The 24659-nt window shown below is 57.6% G+C and overlaps 6 protein-coding genes across 6 annotated transcripts; 1 reads left to right on the top strand and 5 right to left on the bottom strand.

Moving 5' to 3' along the window:
• Positions 1–2086: 2086 nt before the first annotated feature.
• Positions 2087–3394, bottom strand: VTJ83DRAFT_6954 (uncharacterized protein; the record flags this gene model as incomplete). Its single annotated transcript, XM_071013722.1, has 3 exons — positions 2087–2478; positions 2547–3190; positions 3261–3394. 3 exons carry the CDS (start codon positions 3392–3394, stop codon positions 2087–2089), a joined length of 1170 nt encoding a protein of 389 aa, XP_070864581.1.
• Positions 3395–5984: 2590 nt separating this feature from the next.
• VTJ83DRAFT_6953 (uncharacterized protein) lies at positions 5985–8735 on the top strand (the record flags this gene model as incomplete). Its single annotated transcript, XM_071013721.1, has 1 exon — positions 5985–8735. One exon carries the CDS (start codon positions 5985–5987, stop codon positions 8733–8735), a length of 2751 nt encoding a protein of 916 aa, XP_070864580.1.
• A 3439-nt stretch (positions 8736–12174) lies between these two features.
• VTJ83DRAFT_6952 (uncharacterized protein) lies at positions 12175–13398 on the bottom strand (the record flags this gene model as incomplete). Its single annotated transcript, XM_071013720.1, has 1 exon — positions 12175–13398. One exon carries the CDS (start codon positions 13396–13398, stop codon positions 12175–12177), a length of 1224 nt encoding a protein of 407 aa, XP_070864579.1.
• Positions 13399–14568: 1170 nt separating this feature from the next.
• VTJ83DRAFT_6951 (uncharacterized protein) lies at positions 14569–15765 on the bottom strand (the record flags this gene model as incomplete). Its single annotated transcript, XM_071013719.1, has 3 exons — positions 14569–14840; positions 14917–15555; positions 15621–15765. 3 exons carry the CDS (start codon positions 15763–15765, stop codon positions 14569–14571), a joined length of 1056 nt encoding a protein of 351 aa, XP_070864578.1.
• A 1937-nt stretch (positions 15766–17702) lies between these two features.
• On the bottom strand, positions 17703–20145 carry VTJ83DRAFT_6950 (uncharacterized protein; the record flags this gene model as incomplete). The annotated part of the gene is made up of 2 exons (XM_071013718.1): positions 17703–19807; positions 20010–20145. 2 exons carry the CDS (start codon positions 20143–20145, stop codon positions 17703–17705), a joined length of 2241 nt encoding a protein of 746 aa, XP_070864577.1.
• Positions 20146–21135: 990 nt separating this feature from the next.
• VTJ83DRAFT_6949 (uncharacterized protein) lies at positions 21136–24468 on the bottom strand (the record flags this gene model as incomplete). The annotated part of the gene is made up of 1 exon (XM_071013716.1): positions 21136–24468. One exon carries the CDS (start codon positions 24466–24468, stop codon positions 21136–21138), a length of 3333 nt encoding a protein of 1110 aa, XP_070864576.1.
• Between the last annotated feature and the right edge of the window lie 191 nt (positions 24469–24659).

Raw genomic sequence — 24659 nt, 5'->3', positions numbered from 1 at the left:
GAAGCTATTTCTACGGTTATAATAATCGGAAAGATCGCTTTTATTATTATAGTTTTAGAATATTGTAATCGACTAGATTATTATTAATATTTCCGGAAGAAGAATAATTTCCTTTATTAACCTTTAAGTCGACTTTTCGAAGGCCTAGAAAGTTAACTAATTATAAAGACTTTGGATTACCGGATACGGCTCGTCCCGAAGTCTAAAACAGCCTATAGTATACTATAAAGGGATTCAACTCCTAACTACCCCGCTAAAAAGGGCGCGAGAGCTACAACGGCATTTCTCTCTTTTCTTTGATTTTCAGGATCCTATTATAGCAGTTGCTCGCTGATTATAAACAACTAGGGGGTGTATAACAGGATCTATAGGGATTTATACCCTAGTCCTAAACCCTAGCAAGCATTCTGCTTGCTTAGACCGCTATTTTAGGCATCCATCGTGTATATAAGGAGCCTCCAGGAGAGGTATATTAGATAGTTGTTTTCTTCTTTTGAACAACAGCTTCCAACCACTCCTTTCCGCCGTATATACTCTCACAGGTCCGGGCCATCACACCACGCTACAGTTTTACAAGTCAACGTTAAGTGCATTTCCGCTAGAACTACTTCGGCCTAGCTCAAATTTCACCCCTTCAGCCCTATGAACGTAGCATGTGCCGTTGAAGAAAGCTATGAGGCCCCTTCCACTCCAAGGTTACCTGCAACCCCAAAATCAGGTCTTCATCCCAGACCCTGATAATCAAGCCTGTCGTGCTATCATGATTCGATCTCTACCCGAGTCAGCTCATACCCAAAAGCCAGTCTCGGTGTTTGCTTTGTTTGCTCCCACATTCTCTGATTCGAGCCCGCATAATTATATTATACCCTCGTTTGGGCCAGGCTCTCACAAGCACGGCCAAACCGAACAGGAAAAAGGACCGGGAGATGACGGGGGGATTATCCGGCAACTTCTCCAAACACTTTACCATCTGTCCCTCGCTCTCGCCTTCCTCCGGCTTAGTCCCCTGATTTTGAAGCCCCACAGAACGTTCATGGCGCTGAAGTTGCAACCATCTCAACAGACCCTTTCAGGTCTTTGCAGCGCCTGAGCAGCATGTTGGAGGCACCGCCAGCGCGTTCCTGCAGACGTTCCCTGGCAGCATGGGCGCCACAAATGGGCAGTCACAACGGCGCAGGCGAGTGTTTGTCACACGGAATGATAGGAGAGAGGGTTTCCGGTCGCCATACTGCACAAGCTAATAGATGTTACATCGACTGGCGATACGTAAAGGTCAGAAGTCAACGGTCACCTGCGTTTCTGGGACTCTTGAAAAAAATATCATGATCATAGCCTTGATAATGGATTGCTCTCCGAATATAGTCCGTCCTCGGAGCTAATAAGTTGGAGATTCTTGACGGCAATCTCCGTGGTAGCCGACTTCCCCTCATCCTGCAACCCCGCCCCCCGCCCCCCCCCCCCCCCCCCCGCGCGGATCAAGGAGAGCTGCTGTCTCTTCGAGCCTTTCCTCCACTGCAGTAAGAACAAACGGCTTGGCACTTGAAATCTTGGAGAACGATAGAGTGTTGCCGTTCGCTTTCTTTTCACAAAGACCTGGGTGGTTTGGATAGTCCCACCAAGAGCTAAACCACATGGATATTTTGATGGCCATGAATATAGGTACCCAACTGCATCCAACACTCGTGCTCTCAGCTTGCCGGACTTCTTGGGCGAGCCGAGATCAGTTCTCACGCAAGGTTCGGTTGGGAGGACGGTTGGGGGGACGGGCGTGAAGGGTTTGACGAAACATGGACGGCAGGATGATAGCCTTATACGCCAACCACCCAGATCATCCACATTGGAAGCACAACATATGGAATTTCTGATGATTTCTTTCCAGGAAATGCCTTGCGCTGCAAATGGCAAAATCAATTCGTTGGTCTTAGCTCCGAATCATCCTAGCTCAGGGAAGGGCTAAATGGGTGGGACTTCTACCAGTTGCAGGTTCCTTAACTACCCACCCACCACCCGGGCAGGGTCCTGTTTGTGAGCTCTGTTGAGCTTTCACGATTAACAAGGAACACTGGCCCTATGTTATCCTCCTCTCTCATCCCATCAGCTCAACCCCGTTTCGTATCGCCCCGACCAACGCCGAAGTCTGTATCGCTTCGTTGGCGCCGCCAGATACCCTGTGCTCGATGTCGGCCAACGTCTCAAGCCAGGTAATCATGACTTCTGGCTTCACCTCGAGCTTGACGAGTTCTTCTGAGAGCGCCGTGATAATATCAGCCAGCGCCAAGCCCTGGGACGTTTTGAGGGTGTTGATGGTGGACAGGCATGATGTCACGTCGCTGGTGTTCAGCAGCGTGCTGAGAATCTTTTTGATGGCATCCGGCGGTGGTGCCGCGACGCATTGGTAGATGGTCTCGGTTGTGATTGTCTCGCGGACGATTTCGCTTTCCGGGATCTTGGGCCCGTCGCGCGGCTGCATCGGGGTACCTGCGGTGGGTGAGGGACAAGGTCAGCCGACCCATGCTACATGAGAAATCGAAAAAAAGGAGACATACTGGATGCATGACAGGCCTGAAGCACATTCAACGCCCGGCGCATGTCACCCTTGCTCAGGCGCACCAGAGCTTCGGCCGCGTCGGGCGTGATCTTGACGTGTTCCTCCTCGATAACCTTGTCGACCAGAGAGCGGATATCCTGCTCGTGGAGCGGGCTGAAGCGGAAGCGGGTGCACCGTGATAGCAGCGCCGGGCTGAGCTTGTGCGAGTAGTTTGCGATGATGCAAAACCGCGTGTTGGCCGTGTACTTCTCCATGATGCGACGCAGGGCCATCTGGGCCGTGTTGGTCATTGCGTCGGCCTCATCGAGAATGATGAGCTTGAAGGCAGCGATGCCGGACCGAGAGGCCGAGGCACCCATGCTAAAAATCTGTTTGGTGGAGGCGAAGGTCTTGATCTGCTCGCGCACGACGTCAATACCACGGTCGTCGGAGGCGTTAAGCTCAAGCACCATCTGGCGCATGTTCTCATGGCCATAGATGCGGCGCGCAAGGGCCAAGATGGTCGACGTCTTGCCGGTGCCGGGGGGGCCGTAGAAGAGGAGGTGCGGTAGTCTGTTGGAATCGACAAATTTGTTGATGGTGGCGAGGATGTCTTGGTGGCCGGACACGTCGGCGAGGGAAACGGGGCGGTACTTTTCGACCCTGGGACCGTGTCAGCTTATTGAGGGTCTTTGACAAAAAATAAACATACGAAGACATATTCTAGACGCACCATGGAAGAGTGTCCTCGGCTTCGACAGGGAGATTAGCAGCGCTACGCTTGCCCTTGGCCGTGCTCTCTGACGAGAATTGGATGGCGTGGGATGGCGGGACATCGATGTCCATCTCGTTTTCGATGTCGGACATTGTGATGATTCTGATGGTCCTACGGTTTGGATGGAAAGAGGATGGGCTAACTGGTGTAGATGCCGTGGTCGGATGTGTCCGCAAGGGTGATGGTTTGCGTTGTCGAGCGTTGGGATCTTTGATGCCTGGAAGTGCGCGAGGAGACGCGCTGGACGCGTCGTATCGATGCGATCAATTAACAGAAGTGGGGCGCTAACTAACCCTAACCCGACGGGTGATAGCACCTCTTTCCCCGCCACGACCCCACGCTCACGGCCGCAAGACGGCTGCAGCAGGCTTTCCTCTCGCCTCACTCTGCCTACACAGTATTTACCTAGACTGGGTACATGCTATGAAGTTTCCCTGAAGAGCTCTTTTTCGGCCTGTAGTGGTACAACATCAAAGCAACCCGAAGATTCCTCAATCAAAGGTCCAGCTGCCCTCAGTCGAACTCCCTGTAGCACCTCCCACAAAGGTAGGTGGTAGCTGTCCGCACATCCAACGCACAGAATCCCTGCTCCTACTACAACTTGGCGCCAGGCACCCCTCGGTAATTATTATACCGTCGATCTCCCCTTTCAGCCCTGGAATATCAACGCCACTTAGGCTTCTTGGAACGTAGGTTTCATTCTATGCCCAGATAGGAGATGATGGTGGTTTCCACAAGGATCTTGATATCGGTTTAAAACCCTCAGGGGATCTGCCGTTTACCTCATTGTACAACTTGTTCCATTGGCCAGGTTTCCGTATGCTGGACGGATCTTCAGTGTTTTTTTCAGTGGTGTTGGAACGACATGACTTCCCTAAGTTCTCAAGGAAGGGCGCTATCATGCCTGATACAGCATGGTTGATTGGCTTCCAACAACCGCCAGACAACACTTTGCAACCTCAAATCGAGGCATCGTAACAAAGGATCACGAAGACAAGGCAATCCGGACACGCCGGCGCAAGGGACTAAAGGAGGTATTACGTGGTGGTGGCCGCAGCCATGGAAACGGAATAGGCCGACGGCGGAGTGATGACCACTCTCCGCAACCTGCCGATGCGTGCTGTGCTAAACCCAAGATAGCACCTCAGAGATCAGTTTGTCCAGGTACTGCGTAGATCTGTTGGGGTATCGTGGCGGACAAGGAACGACCCACCAGAATGATCGAATAGCGGATCGGTGGCCGACAAAGGTACGCTAAAGCTGGAAGGGAAATAGCCACCGTTGTGCCGCACTAGTACGAGAAACAGGGGCGAAGAAGAAGGCCAAGCAGTTGGATCGGAGAGAGACGACCTGACCGTGGGGAACCCTCGGATAGGTAAACTTATGGTGGATCAAATGTGTCGGTGAGCTGGTCTGAGCGGCTGACCGCCTGGAACATGGGTGGAGTGGAGGCCCTGCCTACCACCCGGCACAGGGAGCACAGATGATGGCTGCTCGGTAACCGAACGAGATGCTGATCTAAGGGCGGGCGCAGGAACTGAAGGGGCGGAGAGGCTTTCAGGTCGTCGGGCAACGGCTGCAGGCGTTTGCAGGTCGCCGGGCGTGGCGCAGAGAAGAAAGCCAGGGGGATTCCATTGCCTGCAGGTGGTGCGTTGGGTTGGATAACGTTACCTATTCGGGCAGGCGAAACAGCCACGCCATCTAGCAGAAGACGGATAAAACCTTTAGATTTGGTGCCTCCCTACGGGACTTAGCAGGGCGAGGTGTATAGTAATGGGAATTTTCCTTGTCGTAGTAAAACCGGATCTGAGAGGTCGAAACGGATGACCCTTCCCTTTGTTATTCCCCGGTTCCCTTGTTACTTTTGGGCCGGCAACGCCGACGATGTTTGCCGACTGTTGGCTGTCCGAAGCAAAAAAGCAATGAAACAAAGCCTGGACGCCTTTCTGATGCAGGGTCATGGTCACCGGGAGCGTGGTGGCATTGGTCCCTAAGGCTCCGGGTGTGGAGGGTGACATCCGGAAGACTGTCCACGGTGCTGGGAGGGAGGGATGAAATCGCTGATTGGTGGGGTACCTTACTTTCATGTCTGCCACGGGGGGGCCGACCTGCGACATTTGGGGAGACGGGAGACAAACAAAGAGCCTGGAGGGCAAAGATGCAGACGGGTTTGGTCGATCCTGTCTTGGTTTCCCGTCCAGTGTCAGGGGTTGGCGGTGCTGGCTCGCGATCCCCCAAAGCTGATCCCAGGTCGGGATCGGTTGAGGCGCTGCAATGGACGCAGGGCTGGACCCGGCACGATGCCCCACTGTGGACTCTGCACGCGGGCAGAGGCTCTAGCCTGGGGACGGATTGTGGGAGCGCAACCCCACTACCTGATAGCTCCCGTAGGTCCCGCCCAGCTGCAACCGCTCTGGCCCACCTCAGCTCCTGGTCTGCGCCGACCCTGAGCTTCCAGGTTGCTTCAACCATCACGAACCGACGCAACAGACGGACAGCCACCCAGCGCTGACATTGTACAGCAAGCAAGCATCGGATTTGCAAAGTCATTCGGTTCTCGCGCAACTTGTTTTGATCCGTGTCCTCTCTTTTCTTTTCCTTTTTTTTTTTTTCGAAACAATTCTACTGCGTATACGCATTAGCTGCCTTCCACGACTCGCAAGACCCTTCCGGCGCAGCAGGATGGACAGCTCGACGGCTGTCCACGGCTTGCCCAGCCTCCAACACACTCTCACAACTAACGACCATTCCTGCACTTCTTCATCTCAACCCATGTCTCCTCTCCTCCTCGAACGCCTCCAGAGATTGCGTCAAGCTGAGAACGATCGCATGTCGTCCCGTTGCAACAACGAGGGGCTTTCTTCGCCCACCGGCTCCCGCCACATGCGCAGCCCCTCGCCGACGTCAAGCCACCGATCCGTCTCCAGCGGAGGCATGGGTCCTGCTCAGTTGAAGAAAGGTCTGGGAGTCAAGGAGATAGAACAGACCCTGTCTTCCCTGCACAAGCAGAACTTTGATCTCAAGCTTGAGCTATACCACCGCCGGGAGCGCCAGACCGCGCTTGAAGCACGCATCGAATCCCTCGAGCGTGAGGTGAAAGAGCGCGACCAGCTGCGCGATACCCTGATTAAGGAGCTTGAAAAGCGCGACAAGGCCGTCGAGGAGGCTATCGGCATGATCTTCACCCTTGAAAAGCGCGTCGAGCAGCTGCTTATTGAGCGCAACCTTGTCCGCAGAGTCGAGGCCGAAGAGGCCGCATTCTCTCGTCTCGCCTCAACGATCGCCCAGCCATCGTCCAGGGAAACTCTCAATCAGGCCGCGTCACAAGGTGACACCAAGACGCCTATTCGGATGCCGAGCTTCGTGTCGGACCGGAGCGAGAAGGCTGAGAACCTGAGGAATGTGTACCTCGGCGCTCTCGCCGCCGAGAGCTCGCTCACCCTTTCCAGATCCCCCGAGGACACACCTGATAATGCCCGCGTGATCTCACGAGTTGACAGCCCCGCCTTGAGCGACCTCAGCGAAAGCTCGTTCGCCAGCGTTTACGGTCACGCTAAGCTGGTCGCCTTGGCGCCCGGTCCTGCGAGGTTGAAATCTCCAACGCCGTCACGTCACCACCGGCCGAACAGCCCCAGCACTACCGAAAAATGCCCCATCAACAGCATCCTCAGCCACGGCCCATCGCCTCTGGAAAGGCTTGCGATGCTTGATGTCAGCTTGTCGGCCGCCGGTACACCTCGACCCTCGGCTGCCACAAGGGAAAAGGAACCCCCATCTCTGCGTCCCGCCACCGCACCCGGTCAAGCCAAGAAGAAGGAAAAGCGAGAGGCCCTTGAGCGGGTTCTAACCCAAGGCCGCTTCACCACTCCTCAGGCCTTTCCACCAACTCCCGACACTGTCTCAACAACCACCCTGCAACACGAAGCCTCTTCGAGGGAGCAGGGTCCTGACAAAGCCCGCAGATATTCGACGACTGAATCAGGCACCGCTTATCCTCCGCGGCCAGACTCGCGCAGATCCTTCTCTCAGGCGCCCCAGGCCGCATCTACCACGGCATTTGACAGTCGGAAGCACCTCAACAGCGAAGAATCCTCGTGCACCGCCCCGTCTGCATTCGAATCCCAACCGAGTAATTCCGCTGGCGGCAAGGTGGATGGTCGTGCTGGGGGTGGCAACGACGGCGATGCTTTGCGACCGATGTCGATAGCTCGGAGAGCCTCCGCGGCGTCGAGCGTTGACACTTGGCTCCACGAGAGCATGACGCCCGAGAGCGCCGACACCTTGAGGCCCATGAGTTCTTTGTCCCAGACACATTCAAAGAACGGGCACATATCGCCTGATCTCTTCTCATTCCCGACTTCGAGCGATGTATGGGCGGCTAGCGCCATGTTTGGCACGCTCAGCGGGACTAGGAGCATGCACGCCGGGGGTAAGACTCGCATCCGGGGAAGTACAGCCCTGCCGCCACCCAAACGACGCTCCAGCCTCGTGATGGATGCCATGGCAGCGCCTCCTCCTCCGCCTATCGCATTCCCAGGTCGGACGACTCCCACACACGCCAGCGCCACCCCGCCGCCTCCGGACCGACTCTCTTCTCTGGCTGCGAAAACAGGGTGTCCTGGGGATGTCGTGCCTGGAAAGGTCGGGGTCCCGCAGTTGCCTCGTCATACCGCCACGGCTGCCGCTCAGATGAAAAGCCCGTCGCGTGGCAGTCGCGCTCGCAGCAACAGCACTGATGTGCGGTACCCGTTGCGGCGCCTTGCCGACACGACTCCGAAACATGACCGACCGATGACCGTGCCGCCAAAGCAAGTCCACCAGCCCCCTCCGCCTCCGTTGGAGCACCACAGAGCTTCATCCAAGCAGGATGCCGCATCTCAACCTCTTCCCAAAGATCGCCACTACCCACCCGCTGTCACCTCTCGCCCCCGTGGGCTCAACAGCTTCTTCCGCCGCTCCACCGGGTCCGCCGATGTTCCAACTCCGCCGGCAACCGCACCACCGACCCACCCCCCATTTAAGCCGCCCGCGCAGCCGTCCTCGGCCAGAGGCATTCTCATGGGCATTCCATCATGGGTGCGTCGCGCATCGGTTGGCGATCATGATCGCGCAAGCGTCGCGCCCCCGCCAATCCAGCGGAACAGGAGCGATTCCCGCCGGGACGCGGACGATGATGACGGAGACGGCGGGGTGGCGTTGGAGCCGGAGCCCGCTGTTGGGTTCGTGGCGCCGGAAACAGATGGAGGTGGCGCCGTGAAGCCGCAGAGCTCCTCGAGCAAATCATGGAGCGGGCAAAGTGGGAGCTGCGTTGAAGGCGGCGGTGACAGCGCCAGTGGAGGCGCGCCGCTGACAGGAGCAGGAAGTGGGTGCGGGAAGAAGAAGTGGCTTGGTCTGGGGCGGATGACTAGCCTGCGAAACCGCGGCGGGGCGTAGAATGTCCGCTGTGGGATTCTTGTTAGGCGGTATGCCTTAGGGAGGAAGTGAAGTTGGTTTCTTGGGGTTGGCGAAGGTTTGTTTGCATCATTTGGCGGACTTGATGACGGGCTTGCTTGGTTGTTTTGCTGTTCTGCTTGAGTTTGGGCGGTTATGTGATGTTTAGCTCGCTTGCTTGGAGTTTGGGATGGGATGGTGTGGATTTGATTTCAGGGCGGCTCATGGCGTCTCAGGAACGCAATCATGGCTGATGGGATGGATCAGGTTGGCGTTTTGGGCATGTGGCATGACGGGTGTATTACCGTAGATGAAGTTGATGATGGCACCACACCTTAATTGCTTAGCTAGGAATGGAGATCTTATGACGAATTTTATGTCAGACACGATTTTACCTTGTCTTCAGGGTCACGCTGCGTGGAGAAGCTTGCTTGCTCGTCATACCCTCGCCAGGATGATGCCTGAAGGCAGTCCTATGGATCTCACCGGCGTTACGTTCTCCAATCGGCCCCGAAAGAGCCCCACCTCGCCGGACATCTCGCCGGCTTGGCACTGTAGAATGCCTAGGGACAGAGGCGGTGAACTTGCCTCCAAGCACTGCAGCGTACCGCACTTCTGCTTCTTGGTGAACGTTGCGCTCTTGCACATGGTTTCAGGGGAAGGAGAATAAATTATGGTGCGTTTGGGAGCTGGCCTATATCACACACCTCACATCGGTTGTTGGATTGACGAAAAGATATCAGACATCTACTCCAAGCATGCAATCAAGTCACTCGGTGTGCAACAGGCGAGATATGGACTGGCAAACTCTGCCAAGATTTTATTCTATGCAATCTAAACCTGCCTAGCCACCCGTCCTCTCCTCCCCTTCTTCATCCCACGTCGACAGCTCCAGGATGTGTTGCATGAGCCTTCGCAGCATCCAAAGCGGTTCACGCCAGCGATGTTCACAATGACTGGGTCAGCTTAGTAATTGGTACCGTGGGCAGCTTCGTACAGCCGAATGATTTGCGCGGCGTGGTTTGCCAAGGTATCATTCTTGACCGTCAGGGCAATCTTGTGGCCGCCAAAGGGGTCATGCTTGCACTGGGACGTCCAGGTTGCCCAGTTCTGTGCGAACGCCGTCACGACCCGGTGGGCGGGGTCTTGGTACTTGGCCAGCACGCGCGGCTTCCAGTCTTCCCACTTGATGCGGTCACCGTCCGGGTAGACCAAGACCGAGAAGAAGCTATTCTGGCAGCTGGTGAGGAACTGGCGAACAGACCGGTGCGTCGATACCACGATGACGGTCTTTGTTCCACGGGCGTGCTGAATTGCAGTCATAATGGCCTGCGTGTAGGCCTTGAGCCCGTTCGACGTGCCCAGGTCATAACCCGTCGAGTCAAGGTTGACGGGATTCCATCCCTGGATCTTAGGGAAATCGCCGATCTGGATGAAGCCCGAAATAACAATGACGCTCTTGTGGAACGCCACGTTGCCGGTGCTAGGCTGAGCCGGGTAAGCGGCCTGAGAAGGGAGGCGGGTGTTCTGGTGATGAGGCATGGTGAATGTAGAACTGTTGGGACTTAACAGCCTTGTTGATTTGATGGCTCGATTGGAGAATTGGGGAAGTGTGTGCTAAGCGTGCGTCTGCGTGTGCGTGTATGTGTGTGTGTGTGTGTAAATGCTGATGGTAGGAAGGCTGTTGAGGTGTGATGACTGAATGGTTTGAGTGAGATTGTTGATGATTGCTGTTGAATTCTACCCGAAAACTGCTGAGGACAAGAGCCAACTTATACTTGTGCACGACCGGAGTAGGATATCTATGATGCCTCCGGTGGCCCCTTCATCGAACGTCTCATAAGAGGCGTCACATCGACTCCCGACGCCTCCATTCACGCCTCTTTCCATGCCATCTTGGCCCGAAACGCCAGTGTTGTGGACATTCCGAGGTATCCGAGCCTACCAAGAAGCGCACTTTGAGGCCCCCAGACTCCACTCTTCTTTTGGGTCTTGTGTTAGCCAGCTTGTTGGGGTCTAGGATGTTGGTTGCCAATGCTGGTATCTGGGCCGCAATCTGCCGGTCCAAACCAGGGGTGACCAGCATCAAGGAGTTCTCAGCCACAATGTCCCATTCGGCTGGGGCGGAAATCGGAAACAACTTGGCTTTGTCCCGTCAGAACCTTATTACGCCTCAAAATCGGTCCAAAGAGCCTGTCCTGTTCTCTAGATCATGTCAATTATTGAACGAAATCTGCGTATTCCATCCTCGAGCCAGCGGCTCCAGAACGTGGCTGGCTCGAGCATGCACGTATCCAAGTCCACGACTGTCACGTCGCCGCGCTGGGCCTCTGTAAAGCGTTGTTTAGTACACTGGCAAGTAACTAGTTTCAGCGGGCTTTGACACAATTGAAGGGATACCTGCGCAGCAATGTATTCTATAATTACACAGTTGTTGCAGTAGCAGGTATATATGGTGCACTAGCTGATGGCAGCATCAGCGGATCCGTTTTTGCTGTCACAGTTATGAGCCCGGTCCTCTTCTGTTTACGCAGCGGTATGTTGATAGTGCTACCTGCACTGTAAAAGTCACATACAATGAGAAGGCTCTGAGTTCGAAACCTGTGTTTGCACACCTGACACCCAGAAAAGGACGTTTTTAGGGTGGCGTCTGATAAATAAACACCCGGGCACCCCTCGGGGGTGCGATGGAGGATAGAGATGAAATTTCCTCTAACTCCAAGTCAGGGTAAAAGAAGTGCACCAGGGGACTCAGACCTCGACTAATCGCCTCGGTCTGGGGGGTGTGTTGCAGTAGCAGGTATATATGGTGCACTAGCTGATGGCAGCATCAGCGGATCCGTTTTTGCTGTCACAACAGTTCTAGCGCTTCGGTGGCCAAGAGTCCGGGTATGGTGTAGTTTGCGGGAGTTCGAATGGATGGGGCGGAGTCGGGATGGGCAGCCGCCCCCAATCATGGCGCTGCGCAGCAACCGCGCCGCAATTTCAAAACAAGAACTGGCATGGCAGGGGGATTCATAGGAGTTGGTCGTGCTAACTTTGCTCCTAAGACTATGACAACCGGTCCGGAGGACCCGGCGTTGATGTGTAGCCCATGTGAGGGCCGAAAGATCAATCAGAAGGAGCGTCATGATATTATCACTTGAGTGAGCTATAATTAGATAGACTTGAGCTGCTGTGCGAAATTCATTTCCATATCACGGTGCTTTTCACCACGCCAAAGTTATACCAACAAACGGCAAGCTTGTCCTTATTGCCTAATGGTTTTCTTCTGTCCTCTGAGTCTCATTCGTACCAGTTCAAAGACGAGAAGAGATGCCTGAATACGTAGACACCCGATGTATCATACCTCCCATATCTATGCCTAACACAAGCTTACATGCTCTCGACCTCCTACTCCAATACCGATACACTCAGCCATCAAAGCCCCCGACTCCACGAGTCACGAAACCCCTGCCGTCATGGCGCGCCTCTCCGCCCTCATTTCCTCCATAACCTTTGTGTGTGCGGCCGCCAAAACCCTATAGATATTCGCCAACTCGCGATCCCCATTCCACTTGAACCCCTCGCTGCTCCTCCTCGCCACATCCGCCAGCCTGGCATGCGAGCTCTCGGTCAAGTCCGCGTCAATCACCCAGTCCTCCTTCCCGCGCATTGGGAAGCGGTACATGACGTGCTTCCACTCGCTGCGGCGCAGCTCCATCTGGCGTGCGCGGTCGTAAGCGGAGTCGGGTGTCGCCCGGAGCTGGGAGAGGCGTTCGAGAGGGGAGTCTGGGACGGTCCACCCCGTCCCCTTGGATCTCTTGCCGGCAGCGCTGTCGTGGGGACTGATGGGGCTCGTAGTGGCTTCTGGGGGTGCTAGGGGTGATTTTGGCGCGCGGCTAGTCGGGAGCGTCAGGAAATTTGGATTGGTACTGGGGTGGTTGCCGCCGAGGTTTAGAGCGAGGCCCAGGTTTCTGGATGACGCATTCACGGCAGGCGCTGGCCGGTGGGCGCGGAGGTTTCGCGCTGCGGATATGGCGGGAGGCTTCGCAGGCATGTCTTGGGTGGTTACAGCAGCGACCTCTTCCCCTGGCTTCTCTACATTGGCGAGTGGCGGGCTGTCGCCCACAGATGTGGCCTTTGTAGATGGTTCAGTAGGCTTTCCATCTCCTACCGCGGAGCGCGCGGTCGACGTTGTGTTTCCTTTACTAGATGCTTGAGGATCCGGGCTCCCTGACGCAGAGTTGTTCTGGGATGAGATGTTGGCTGAAGAGCCAGCTCCCGCTGTACGACCCGGCATCGGAGGGCTGCTGTAGAGCAGGGACTCTGGAGTCGCCATGCAGAGCAGATTTGGACAACCGCCCATGCCCGAATCTGGCGACATGAGGGGCGAGACAAACATGGGCGGACTCTCAGGTTTGACTGTCCTCCCGGAGAAGGCTGGACTCTGATAGGGGCTTACTCCGAATATCCGTCCTGACTGGGGAGACTTGACGTTTGACTGTGGCGACGTCACGGATGGTGACCCCGGCGGCGACTGCGGAGGTACGCTGCTGAGCCGGGATGACTTCCCGGGCATGGGCCTCTTTAGGGGCACCATAAATAGGTTATCATCGCCATCACTCGGTGCAAGCAACGGCGCAGACTCGCTGGCGATGGACTGGTCGTTGGGTTGGGACTCCATGCTAAATCATGCAAGGGAGGTAGTGCTCAATGAAATGGTAAATGGTCAAGCAATAGCTGACGTGTCAAAGCAAACGACATCATCAGCATGCCTCCATGGGATCGGGTGCTTCTGTTTATAATATTGATGCAATGAAGATGGGCTCCTCTCACGGAGACAGTGGCGGCGGCCCCCCTGACATACTATCAAGCTCGTCGGCGGGCCCTTATCGGCCAGCAACGGCCGGGCCAAGGATAGCTCCAGTACCGGGCCTAGCCGGTTGATCTCCCGAAGCCCAATATGAAAGCCACAGCGATGCATTACATCGGGCTACCGCGTACGGTGTTCGAAGCAGATGGCAGGTGCTGGTCTGGGCGACCAGTTTTGCAGGGAACAAAAGACCACTCTTGGGAGGCAGTTAGGCCCGCGACTCCGAGATCATATTCAGGGTGATGTTCGCCGAAAAACACCACCCCGGGGAGCACAATGTTGGCACCGCGCGGCCAATGCAAGGGGCGAGCTAGTGCCCGCTGCACCGTACTTTTGGCGGTTGTGGTTGGCGGCCACCTTAGGCCCGGGCATGAAGCGACCTGTTTGAAGCCGCTCACTGAGATCAGCAGCCCGAGTCGTGGTCATATGGCTGTCTGGGGCCTGGAGGCTGAAACTGGGCCGCCTGCGCCACGCGGTTGGCCCCGCCAGGCCATGGCTGGGATAATCATGAAATAAATAACTCACGTCACGGACACTTACCTAGGCTGTTCTTCGACAGTGTGTAAAATGACCAACGCTTGCCAACTCGACAGCGAAGCCGTGGGAAAACCTGGGCACTGAGTTTCGGGAATTGATTTGACTCCATCAAAGCATCAGGCACCTCTGCAGGCTCCTTCGGCTGCAGGTTGTAGGCTAATTGCAGGCCACACACTGTTGCACTGAGACATCGCCCAAGTGGTGAAGAATTACCGAGTAGCAAAGTCACGAGACCAAGGGGGGACAGCGAGAACATGGGAGAGCAGTGCGTATGCTCTGTAGTATCTTCTTCTTTTGAACTCAGGGATTGGTAAAATTCACCGATGCATCAAATAAGTATCGACAAGAATCGAAATCCCACCCGTCTATGTTACCCATGCATTGATCCCCGTGGCTTTCACACCTTCTACATCATTTCCCTCTTCGCCCGCGGCCTTGTCAAGTTTAGTAGCACTGCGAGTACCAGTCATTGACAAAGTTGCACTTGTACGGCGCGGCACAAGCCTTGCAGCCGTTGAAGCCAATGCCATCGCACTGAGCCCACTGGGCCTGCGGGGTGCAGCTAGGCGTGGTGGGGGTCGGAGCCGGCGTGCTGGTAGAGGTGACGGTGGTAGTCGTGGTGGTGGTCGTGGTAGGCCGGGTAGAAGTGACGAGCGTCGTGGTAGGAGGGACGACGGCGGTTGAGGAGGAAGCGGGGGGGTCAACGACCGGAGCGCCTGGAGAAGGGTTAATTAGTGGTCCATGGTGAGGGAAACGTGGGAAAGGGAGGGCCGGCAGGAGGCAGCAACATACCAGGGCCGGCAACGTTGGTGGTAATGCTGCCGCTCTCGATGTAAACGCCCGACCAGTACAGGTCCTCGGTGCTATCCGGGTATCCCGAGCGAGGCAGCTCGAGCACACCGACGTGCCAGTCAGCGCCGTTGCTGCTCGTGCTGGCGCTGACGGGCGCAACCTTCTGCACCAGCGGGTCGCTTCCCGTCGAGTGCCAGAAGCCGACCGTGTTGCGGTCAAAGTCGATCTCGTAGGCGACGTTGTGCCACACGTCGGCCTCCCACTCGATGCTCCACTTGGTCTGGCCGCCCACGCACCAGCGCAGCAGCGTGTCCGACACGCCGGGCGCGCCCGACAGCCACCCAGACTTGAGCTCGGTGAAGTGGCTCTCGAAGAAGGCGATCTGGTGCTCGCGGTAGATGCTGGGCGGGTTGATGTCCTTGCGCATCAGCGAGAAGTGGTAGTAGACCTTGCCGCGGTTGATGGGCTGGTTGGTCTGCGGGATCAGCTCGGTGCGCCGCATGTTCTGGCCGTTCCAGTACGCCGTGTTGTCGAGCGTGATCTTGGCGCCCTGCTTGGACCCCGTGTCGGCGGGGTTCTTGTAAGAGGGGGACAGGTTGACGTAGGAGGTCACGGGGGAGTTGCCATGGATGTAGTACTCTACGTTGTTGTGAGCCAAGCTGCTTCCTTGTTTACTCATAGGGGTTATTTAGGATAGCACGTACGGTACGGCCCAACTTGGTTCCCCCACGACCACTTGTTGAGGTCCTCAGCCGAGTTCAGGTCGTTGAAGCGACCATCCCAAAGGATGGTGCCGGCGGAAGCCGACAGCGCGTTGGCGAGGAGGGCAGAGAGCACGGAGACCTTCATGGCGGCGGTGGAGGAGGCGGCTGGGAACGTCGTGGTGCCAACGGCGAGAAAAGGGACGTGGACGCAGCCGGGCTCATGCTTCTTTTCACCCTACGGAGCTGCCCTTATAGTCATGAAGGCCCCCACGTTCGCTCCGACTTTCCTGGTTACCGCTGGGGCGCTGGCTATTTCGGCGGCATCTCGAGGTAGTATAGCCGGCGATCGCGCATGGACGAACAATCTGGAATTCAGGGCTGGCTTCCGCGAGAGCGGGCCGCTACCCAGGGCAGCGCGGAGGGCGCATGGGGTGCAGAGTTGCAGCGACCCGGAAGAACAACGAGAGCGTCCCGATTTGGCTCCGGTTTCGTTTCAGCGCGACGCCCACAGCGGAGCCTTGCCGGCGATGGTTCCGATCGTTGAGAGGATGGTGCCAGTTGTCAGGGGTGGGACAGGGGGCGGAACTGCGGTGGAACTGCGGCCAAGAGATCGACAGAAGCTTGTTTGTGCTGGACAAGAGAACGGAGCAAGGCGAGCCGTTGCGGGTCCGGCGATCCTTGGATTTTCAAAGACCGAAACCGGGCGACGGCACTCTCTCGACTTGCCTTTTTGGAGCCGTTACGCGTCCGTTGACGGGACCTTGACAGAGCATCTGTTCTGTGGATTTTCGGGCCAGAAACAATGCTCACGCAGGTCCGTTGGTGGCCTATGTACGAGCGAACAGACATTCGGGGGGTTGCAATCTCTCAAGTTGTCTCCCTTTGTTTTGGTCCTCAAAACCCCACGCCCCAACATTTTCTCCACATCAAGACCGGGCATGCTCATTGTGCTCGGCTCGAGGGATGCGTACTGCGTATGTCGCGGAATGTGCTCAATTCTGCCAGCATCGACCCACCGCGCCACGCCCCGTGCTGGGGACCGAGCGCCGTTGTCAGCTTGAACGACCTCTTCACGGCCGAGGGTGGGTTGGCCACGACGGGTTCATGCTCCCGGCCTTGCTTAGGCCGCTTTCTAAAACCAGAGAGGAGGGGAGCGTCGCTCCTCCAGTCGAAGGGAGATCTCGTCAGTGATTTCGAACGCAATAATGATACCCCAGCTCGTCATTTAGGTGGTAATTCCGCCCAAGACCTAGGGGCTAGGTCACCAGAACCACATTGTTGGCCAGCTCTTCCCTCTACGTGGTGTCGGAACCCGCCACAGCGCGTAAGCAGGCTGCTGGCAGTCCAACAAAGGGCGCACACAGCGGCCCTGGTGCTCGAAACCGCTCAGCGCCGCACCGGATGCGCGCACCATCAGGCAGAATGTATTCTTCGTCTTTCTGCAGCTCCTGCCAGAGCCGCGGATTCAAGCCGCCCCAGGACGGCCACCAGCTCATGTTGATTGTGTGATGGTCAAAACCTCCTCTCCGACGCAGATGTTATTCCAGCAAGCTGCAAGCAATCTGCTTGAGAGGAAGGTTAAGGTAGGTAGGGAGTAACTGTTGCATCGATTATAATGAAGAAACACCAAAACATTCTACGGGTAGCGTCGCCTGCCGATGACCGACACTGGTGGCGTGGGCATCATTCAATTGGCCTGATTCTTCTCTTGGGGCACACTGGACCTGGAAGGGCCCTCGTTTAGGAAGTATGACATGCAGGTATCACGGGTTGGTAGCGTATCGCCGCTGAAGCCTGACTTTGCGGTGGACGACCTGTCGCTGACTCTCAACACTTCCAGTGTCCCCCCTTGGAGAAATTCCATGTCTGTCCTGACACTTACCCGATGTCGATAGTTACAAACACGGGACCTTGGCTGCGAGAAACTCCCTGCTGAGTTTGAGGACTTTGGTTTCTCCTCCCACCAGGTCTCTTCAGTGGACGCGGCGTCCTCTGTATCGATTATCCTCCATGATCTGCTGTTCGGCTTGGGATGGCACGCCTGGCATGGTGCGTCCAAGACCATGGGTGTGAGAATGAGGTCTAAACAATCTTCACTACAGCGTCTTTCCCCTTTTCCATCAACTCTAGGAACCATCCTCCCGGCACCGGCCTAGGCGGTCCTCCAATGACTTCGAGCAGACCGATACGCTGGTACAAGCCGTCGTCTACGGTGGTCGACCCCGTCCATGCTGCAGCACGCTGCTCAGAAGCAACCTCGGTGAGGATAAGACACAGCACACTTCTTCCCGGCAGCCTCTGGCCTAACACCAGGAGGTAGACGATGGGTTCCCCTTCCTGGCCATCGCGCTGGCTATGACTCCCGACCAACCACCCACAGTCATCATCCACCCACACATTCTTCACATAGCCTTTCCTTACCACGTCCAAATCGATCACATCCCACGGCTTTAGTCCAGCCTCTTCGTCCTTACCGCTTTTTCTTTCTTTCAATGTTAACCTTGTAGGTATCAACCTCCCCTTCAGCACCAACACGCTCCCTCCTGCCCGCAGCTCACCCATTGGATCCTCCCCCGTCGGCTCACACGCGACATCCAGCAACTCGGCCTGGACCTGTACGCCACCGCCGTTGAGCCCCTCATTTTGCACTAGAAACTCCACCGGCGCGGCAACGCTCGCCCATGACCACGACGGCGCCCGCCATCCATGGCGCGGTCGGCATGGCCATCCGCCCTCCCACCGCCCATGGGAATGCGACACGTTCTCCTTATTATCCTTCTCATCACCATCGGCCCCGGGCTCAGGCCTTCCTCCGACGGGCAGGTCGACATGCCAAAGCAGATCTCCCGTCAGGAGCGTAGCACGCCACATGCCGGCACAGTAGGCGTCGTGGTCGGGTCCGTCCTTGACATTTATATCGCGGACGATGTTGCCGTTGTCATCCTCTCCCGCTGCAGCCGCGTTGGCCGTCGCGCGCCACCGCACCGCTGCCATGGTTCGCGCCATACCCGACACGGCGGGGAAAATGTCACGTTCCATGGTCAGCGAGAGCCGTGTGTAGTCGTGGATGAGACGGCGCCAGGCGGTTGCGAGGGCGCCTAGGGCTGTCAGCTCGCCGTCTTGGGATGAGCGCGGCAGCAGGGACAACCATGACTTCCAGGTTGTCAAGGCGTAGTAGTGCTTATGTCTGGTCATGCAATCAAAGAAGAGAGACTGCCAGGTGGGTGGTGTCTGCGCCGGAGCGCAGGTGGTGATGGCGGCGGTGGCGGCGCTGGCGTTAGGAGATGGTAATGAGACTCCCTTATCATTCTCCGTATCTGACTGTTCTGGCTGTGGAGTGCACTGGCAGACAGACGACTCCAGACACTCAAAGAGCAGCTCCTGAGGGCCAAAGTGAAGAATGTGCGGCGAAAGCAAACGCTCCTGGAGGATCCATCCACGGGAGAAAGTGGGCAACGTGGGTGCCGGAGCGTTGTGAGGGGACAAAATCGTGTCGGGATGATCGAAGGAGACACGGACGTGAACGGCGTCGAGCCCTTGGGCTACCGATGGGCCATCTTCTGTCCCAGCTGGAGGAGTGTCTCCTGCATCTCCCCGCCCCACCTCAACGGCATACACCTTGCCCCTTTGCCCGACCTCAGCAAACAATCCACCATAGGCACCGGGTGACTTGGCTGCCGAGATGGTCACAGCGGCTCCGCGATACACGTCAGCCATTCGGCTTGCTTCTCGATTCCAGTCGTCGTGGTCATCCTGAACAATGCACAGGCTATCAATCCACAGATACTTGATGCCCAGCCGGCGCGTCAAATCGGCCGCGTCGCGGAACGTCGGCGGCAGCCTCGCCCAGCTTACTCCTGTGGGCGCGCAGTGCTCTTGCAGCGTTCCGGACGTGGTTTGGAGGAAAGGCTTACGACCCCAACAGTGTGAGAGAGCCGCGTACGGCTCAACCGGGTCGTCTGGTCCAGGAGTATGCAGGCGGACGCATCCTAGAACAGAGACGTCCAGGAGACGAGTGGGGAGGGAGGTGGTGGAGAGAGACGGATCGTTGCAAGCCTTGTGATGGCGGCGACAGCTGGAGAGCTGTTGTAGGGCCCAGGCAAGGCTCTCGTTGGAACCGGTGCTTGGTGGGATAGGAAGGCCGACGGGGAGGTCGGGGAGAAGGGACCTAAGAGTCTTAGGAGCTACTGTGCCGAGGTCTCCGTGAGCATTCATCTCCGGTAACGCATGTTTGTGTTGCGCCACAAGGGCTGGGCGACCTTCAACAGATATTACATCACCGGCCCATGAAGATACGATAGCCAAGCACCTGACCGTGGTCGCTGCCGGCAGGCTAATATGGGCAAAACCACCAACTGGAGAGAAGCTGAGAAGGAAGAATAGACTCACCCCGTTCCGCATAAAACGACAAGGTTACTGACTTTGCCCACTTCCCAGGTGTGTTCAACAACAAACGCACCTCCAAACCCCGGTTTCTCACCCCCACGTTGAACTGCACTACCAGACCCTCCACGCTGCCTCTCATTACACCGAGCGCGTTATCCTCCAAAAAGGCAAGTATGCCTCGCGAGAGGATCGAACAGACGACGCAGCCTCTTCGTTGGCTGTCATCCTCGTCCCCGCAGCTACCCTCTCCTCCAGCCCTACCGCTTGCGCTGGCAAGCATGTCTTCTAGCGTAGTCCTGATGGAGGTAAAGCTGCCTGCGGTGCGTGGACGGGGGTGGTCGCATGACTTGCAGCGGGAGGAGGGGCGGTGCGTGCCAGAGAGGGAGGACTTCTTCGCAAAAAAGTCCATGACTGGAGACCCGACCGTGGTGAAGTGCCCAGGCACCTCACCCGAGGATAAAAGGTGGTGTTTGGGATGGGAGGTTGCTTCCGAGAGGAGATAAACGATGAGGTGAAAACGGTACTGTACCGCAGTAACGGGCTGTATGAGATTCAACAAAGCAGTATCAGAGGGCTAACGAGGAGCGAGGGCTTGTGAGAGGCCCTCTGCGGTGTTGTTTTCTCACAAACGAAGCCCCCGCTCCGAGGACGAGCTGATAGCCAACTCACTGTGGGTCAATATTGAACCGGATGCCAAACGAACACCGCAGAGTGCTACAACCCCTCCTGGCTGCATTGGGGGTTATAGCGGATGTGAGCGACGCACACGGCCAACGAAAACGCTCGGTACATGAGGGTCTGGAAGATGGTGGTGCAGAATAACGGGCGAAACTGTCGAACATAATGTAACGTAGACGGTGCTTAATCCGTTGAGGGTATCAAGTATACTATATACTATCCATGCGAAAGACAACGATGCCGACAACCCTACCGCCCAGGCCACGGTAACGAAACACTGGTGAGCTACTTCAAAATGCAACCACCCAAGCTCCATGCCGACTTTCCGGTGCCAGTAAACCCTACAGCTCCCCATAACTCAGGCGTAGCTGTACTTGAAATAATAATTACCATCAACAACAAACCAGCCCGGCGCTCACTCTGTTGTCATTCAACCGAGTCGTCCTAGGAATTACTTCGACACCCCTTCTGTTTCCTCGCTCTCTAGCACAGGCGAGCAAGGCGAGCCTCCTAGCGGGGGCAACGGGTGTTTCTGTTCTTGCTGCTGGGTCCCCAGCATCAACGACGCCGACACTGCCGGCGGTGGGTAGTTCAGATACAGCGACTGCAGGGGTTGCTGAGGCAGCGGCGAAGCAGCCAGCCCTGGTCCTCCTGCACTCCCACCCAACCCTCCGCCGACGCCATAAACCGTCCCACCTGCGCTCCCCGGACGCGGGGAGAACATCGCTGAACCTCCACCACCCCCTGAGGAGGTAGCAGCCATCATAGCCAACGCTGCTGCGGCGGTGCTCTCATTCCCGCCCGTTCTACCGCCAGCAGGGCCGCTGACCGGCCCATCGTCAACTACATCCGACGGGCTCCAGACCGATAAGCCCGAGTTCACCCTGACATGCCCCGCCAGATGCGCCGGCACCGTCCCGTACGGCGAAGCCGTTCCGTCCATTCCGGCGGTACCAGGCCTCTCCGACCTTGGACTGCCCTCCCTGGACGAGACCAAGCTGGCCTGGCTCCCACCCCAGGCTTTTGACCGCAGCTTCATCAGCGCCGACAAGCTCATGTTATCCGCATCGTCAGGAAGCATGGCGAGCTGGGCAAGACCCGGGGACGCCAGGCTGGCGGAATTCCGCTCGCTACCTGCGCCACCCGCGCTGCCAAGAGCTGGAGGCAAGGTGAAGCTCATTATGGAGTTGCGGTTCGAGTACTCGGAACGTTCCGTGATGGGAGTCAGGTTTGGCTCGCGGCACACCCGGCCCGAAGTGCTGCGCTGGAGACCGGCGTTGGCGGGTCCGAAATAGCCACCGTTGGCGTACTGAAAAAGGCTCTCGCCGTTGATGCCGCCGCCGTTGCGCAGCGACGACGTGGCGGCGGAGGGCTGCGGGAGGGGGGCGGAGTAGAAGCCGAACTCCTGGCCATAGAACCCGTCGGCATCGTTGGCAAGGGCGCTGGCGTTGGCTTCGGCGATGATGGCCTCATCGTCAAAGTCAAATTCGTCGTCAAAGTTGTTGTTGAAGCGATCATCGTCGTCGTAGTCGTCGATGTAGCTGCGCTCTGGGGGTTCGTCTGCGCCGTCACCGAGCCTGGATTCGGGCGAAGAGTCCCGACGGAATTTGCCCGACGCCGCCGCCTTTTGCGCCGCCTCGGCCAGCGCTGCTTGGTAAGCGAGCTCCTGGCTCGGGAGGCCTACGCCGGAGGTTGGGTGGTCGGGTGGGTTTTCGGGGTTGTTGGCGACCGGCGGGTCGGCGCTGAGCGAGGTCTGACCGGTTGACTGAGCAGGTCCGGACTGGCCCGAACCACTGGACGTGATGACGGAATCCTGGTTGGACTTTTTCTGGGCTGCCTGCATTTGCATCCTCTCCTTGGCCGCGGCAAAGGCGCCAGGGATCGGCCTGCCGAACTGATCTGTGTCATCAATGTCAAATAGGGACTCGTCGAACGGCGCATCGTCGTGCTCAAAGTCGAGCTCGTCTCGCAGGCCATCATCGAAGTAGATGTCGTCGTTAACGACAGCTTGCGCACTGGTGGATGGGCCAGCGATTTCAGCGGCGGCAGCTGGGGACTGATGGCTAGGTTGGCGCACAGATTGTTGGCCCTCAGTCTCGCCGGCTACCAGGGACTCTTTCGGCACACTGGTGGTATCCGGTACCGGCGTGGAGCCAGCCGGCATGGGCGGCATGGGCGATACGGGCGCCGACGGGTCCGGGGTGGCGTCTTTGGTGAGAGCGAAGCCGATAACCTCGCCGTTGGCATCGCGCGGGGTCGCTACAACCGCAGGAGTGAGCGGGCTGTTCAGGTATGAAACGGGGTTGGAGCGCTGGAAGACGAAGCCCGCGAAGTTCTCTTGATCATTGTCCGGGTCAAGCTCGGCATCCAGATCTTCATCGTAGTCCGCATTGATGCCAGGAATCTTCTCCTCGAGCCCGTCGTCGTCCATCATGGCATCGTAGTCGAAATCCTCATCGTAGTCCAGCTCCGCGAACCGCGGGTCCTGCTCAACCGGTGCGGGCTCCTGCTTCTCTTGCTGGCGCTGGCGGTGGCGTTCTTCTAGCAGCTTTTCCTGCTTCGCGGCACCGACCATGTCGAAGCTGAAACGGGACGAGGTGCTCTTCATGTGCCTGGGAAGAGCGGAAGCGACCGAGCCCTGCCTTGACACGCGCGAGAGCTGGCGAGAAGCGGTGGACCTGACCGAAGAACTGTGCGGCAAGGGGACCACCGCAGTGGCGCTTGAGGCGGCCGACGAGGATGCGTGCAGACTACCAGCGGCGCCATCAGGCTGGATGCTGGAGGGTCGACTTGACTCGGAGATCGGAGCGCTGTCGGCCGCCTGGTGTTCAGGGGCACCAGCGACGGCGCCAGCAACCCCATCGCTGGTTATGACAGGGTCTAAGCTCCGCTGGCTTGTCCCAGCAGGCTCAATGGGACCCTCAAGCCTAGAGGCAGGCTCGAGACGCGCGGCACGAGGGTCGGTGACGACCACAGGCTGGGGTTTCTTAGGCCGCGGGGCGCTAAAATCGTGGACTCGGGTCCCCCTGATGCTGGGATCGTAGGCCGGTGTCGGCTCGGCCTCGGGAGGCGGATGGGAAGCCTTCCTCCGGGAGAGCAGCGAGGACACGGGGTTCTTGAGGAACGGCAGCCCTTTCTTGCGTTCCGGAGGCTGTGGCTGGGCCGCGTCGGAGGCTGACCGCGATCCAGACTGTCGCTTGCCGGCACTCTGTCCCTGGAGCTCGGTGGGGGTTGAGAACCACGAGGACTTGGGCTTGTGCAAGGTCGTGTCAATGGGAGGGGGCGGCGGTTTGGCCCTCGAAAGGCGGTTTTCGGGCAGAGAACCGCCCCGGTATGGCAGCGAGTCCCGGGTAGAAGGGTCCTGGGAAGCTCTCCGTAGGTTCTGCAGGGCCGCGCCGCCTATGAAACCGGCGTTGCCGGGATCTGGGCAAGCCACCGCTGGACGGGATTCGGGTTGGGATGAGGGGACCGGGGCCGAAGAGGGTGCTTGCGGGGCGGGTGTCGCGGCCGGCGCTGGGGCCGTTCCGGGGGCTGGGGCGAGGGTATCATGAACTTGGCTGAAAATGCTGTTGGGATCGGTTGAAGCAACGCGGGCGATGGGCGGCAGAACGGGAGGTTGCGAAGGAACGGTGGAACAGGAGGGAGTGGAAGGACGCGGCGAGGCCTTGCGGGAGGGAGGATCGGCAGCATCCCATTGTGACGGCTGCGCCGGCTGCTCGGAGGAGGGTGAGGCCGAAGCAGAGTTGGAGTGGCCGCGTCGGTGGAAACGGAGATGTGAGAGCATGGCGGATCGGAGGGTTCAAGAGAGTGTAGAAGCAAACCCCGCGACCAAAGTGCGCCGGAGGAGGCCTTTTCCAGGAATGAAACGAGAGGCTGAGGTCAGAGAGACGCCGGGGATCTGGGTACTTGCAGGGACCAGGGGCAGTGAAGTCGAAGCCACATGGCGTTCTTCAGATGCCCAATGTTTGCGGCTAT

Source organism: Remersonia thermophila, chromosome 6 (assembly GCF_042764415.1).
Source record: "Remersonia thermophila strain ATCC 22073 chromosome 6, whole genome shotgun sequence".
NCBI lineage: Eukaryota > Fungi > Ascomycota > Sordariomycetes > Sordariales > Chaetomiaceae > Remersonia > Remersonia thermophila.
Note: the sequence above shows the minus strand (reverse complement) of the source record. Positions and strands in the feature narration are given on the sequence as shown.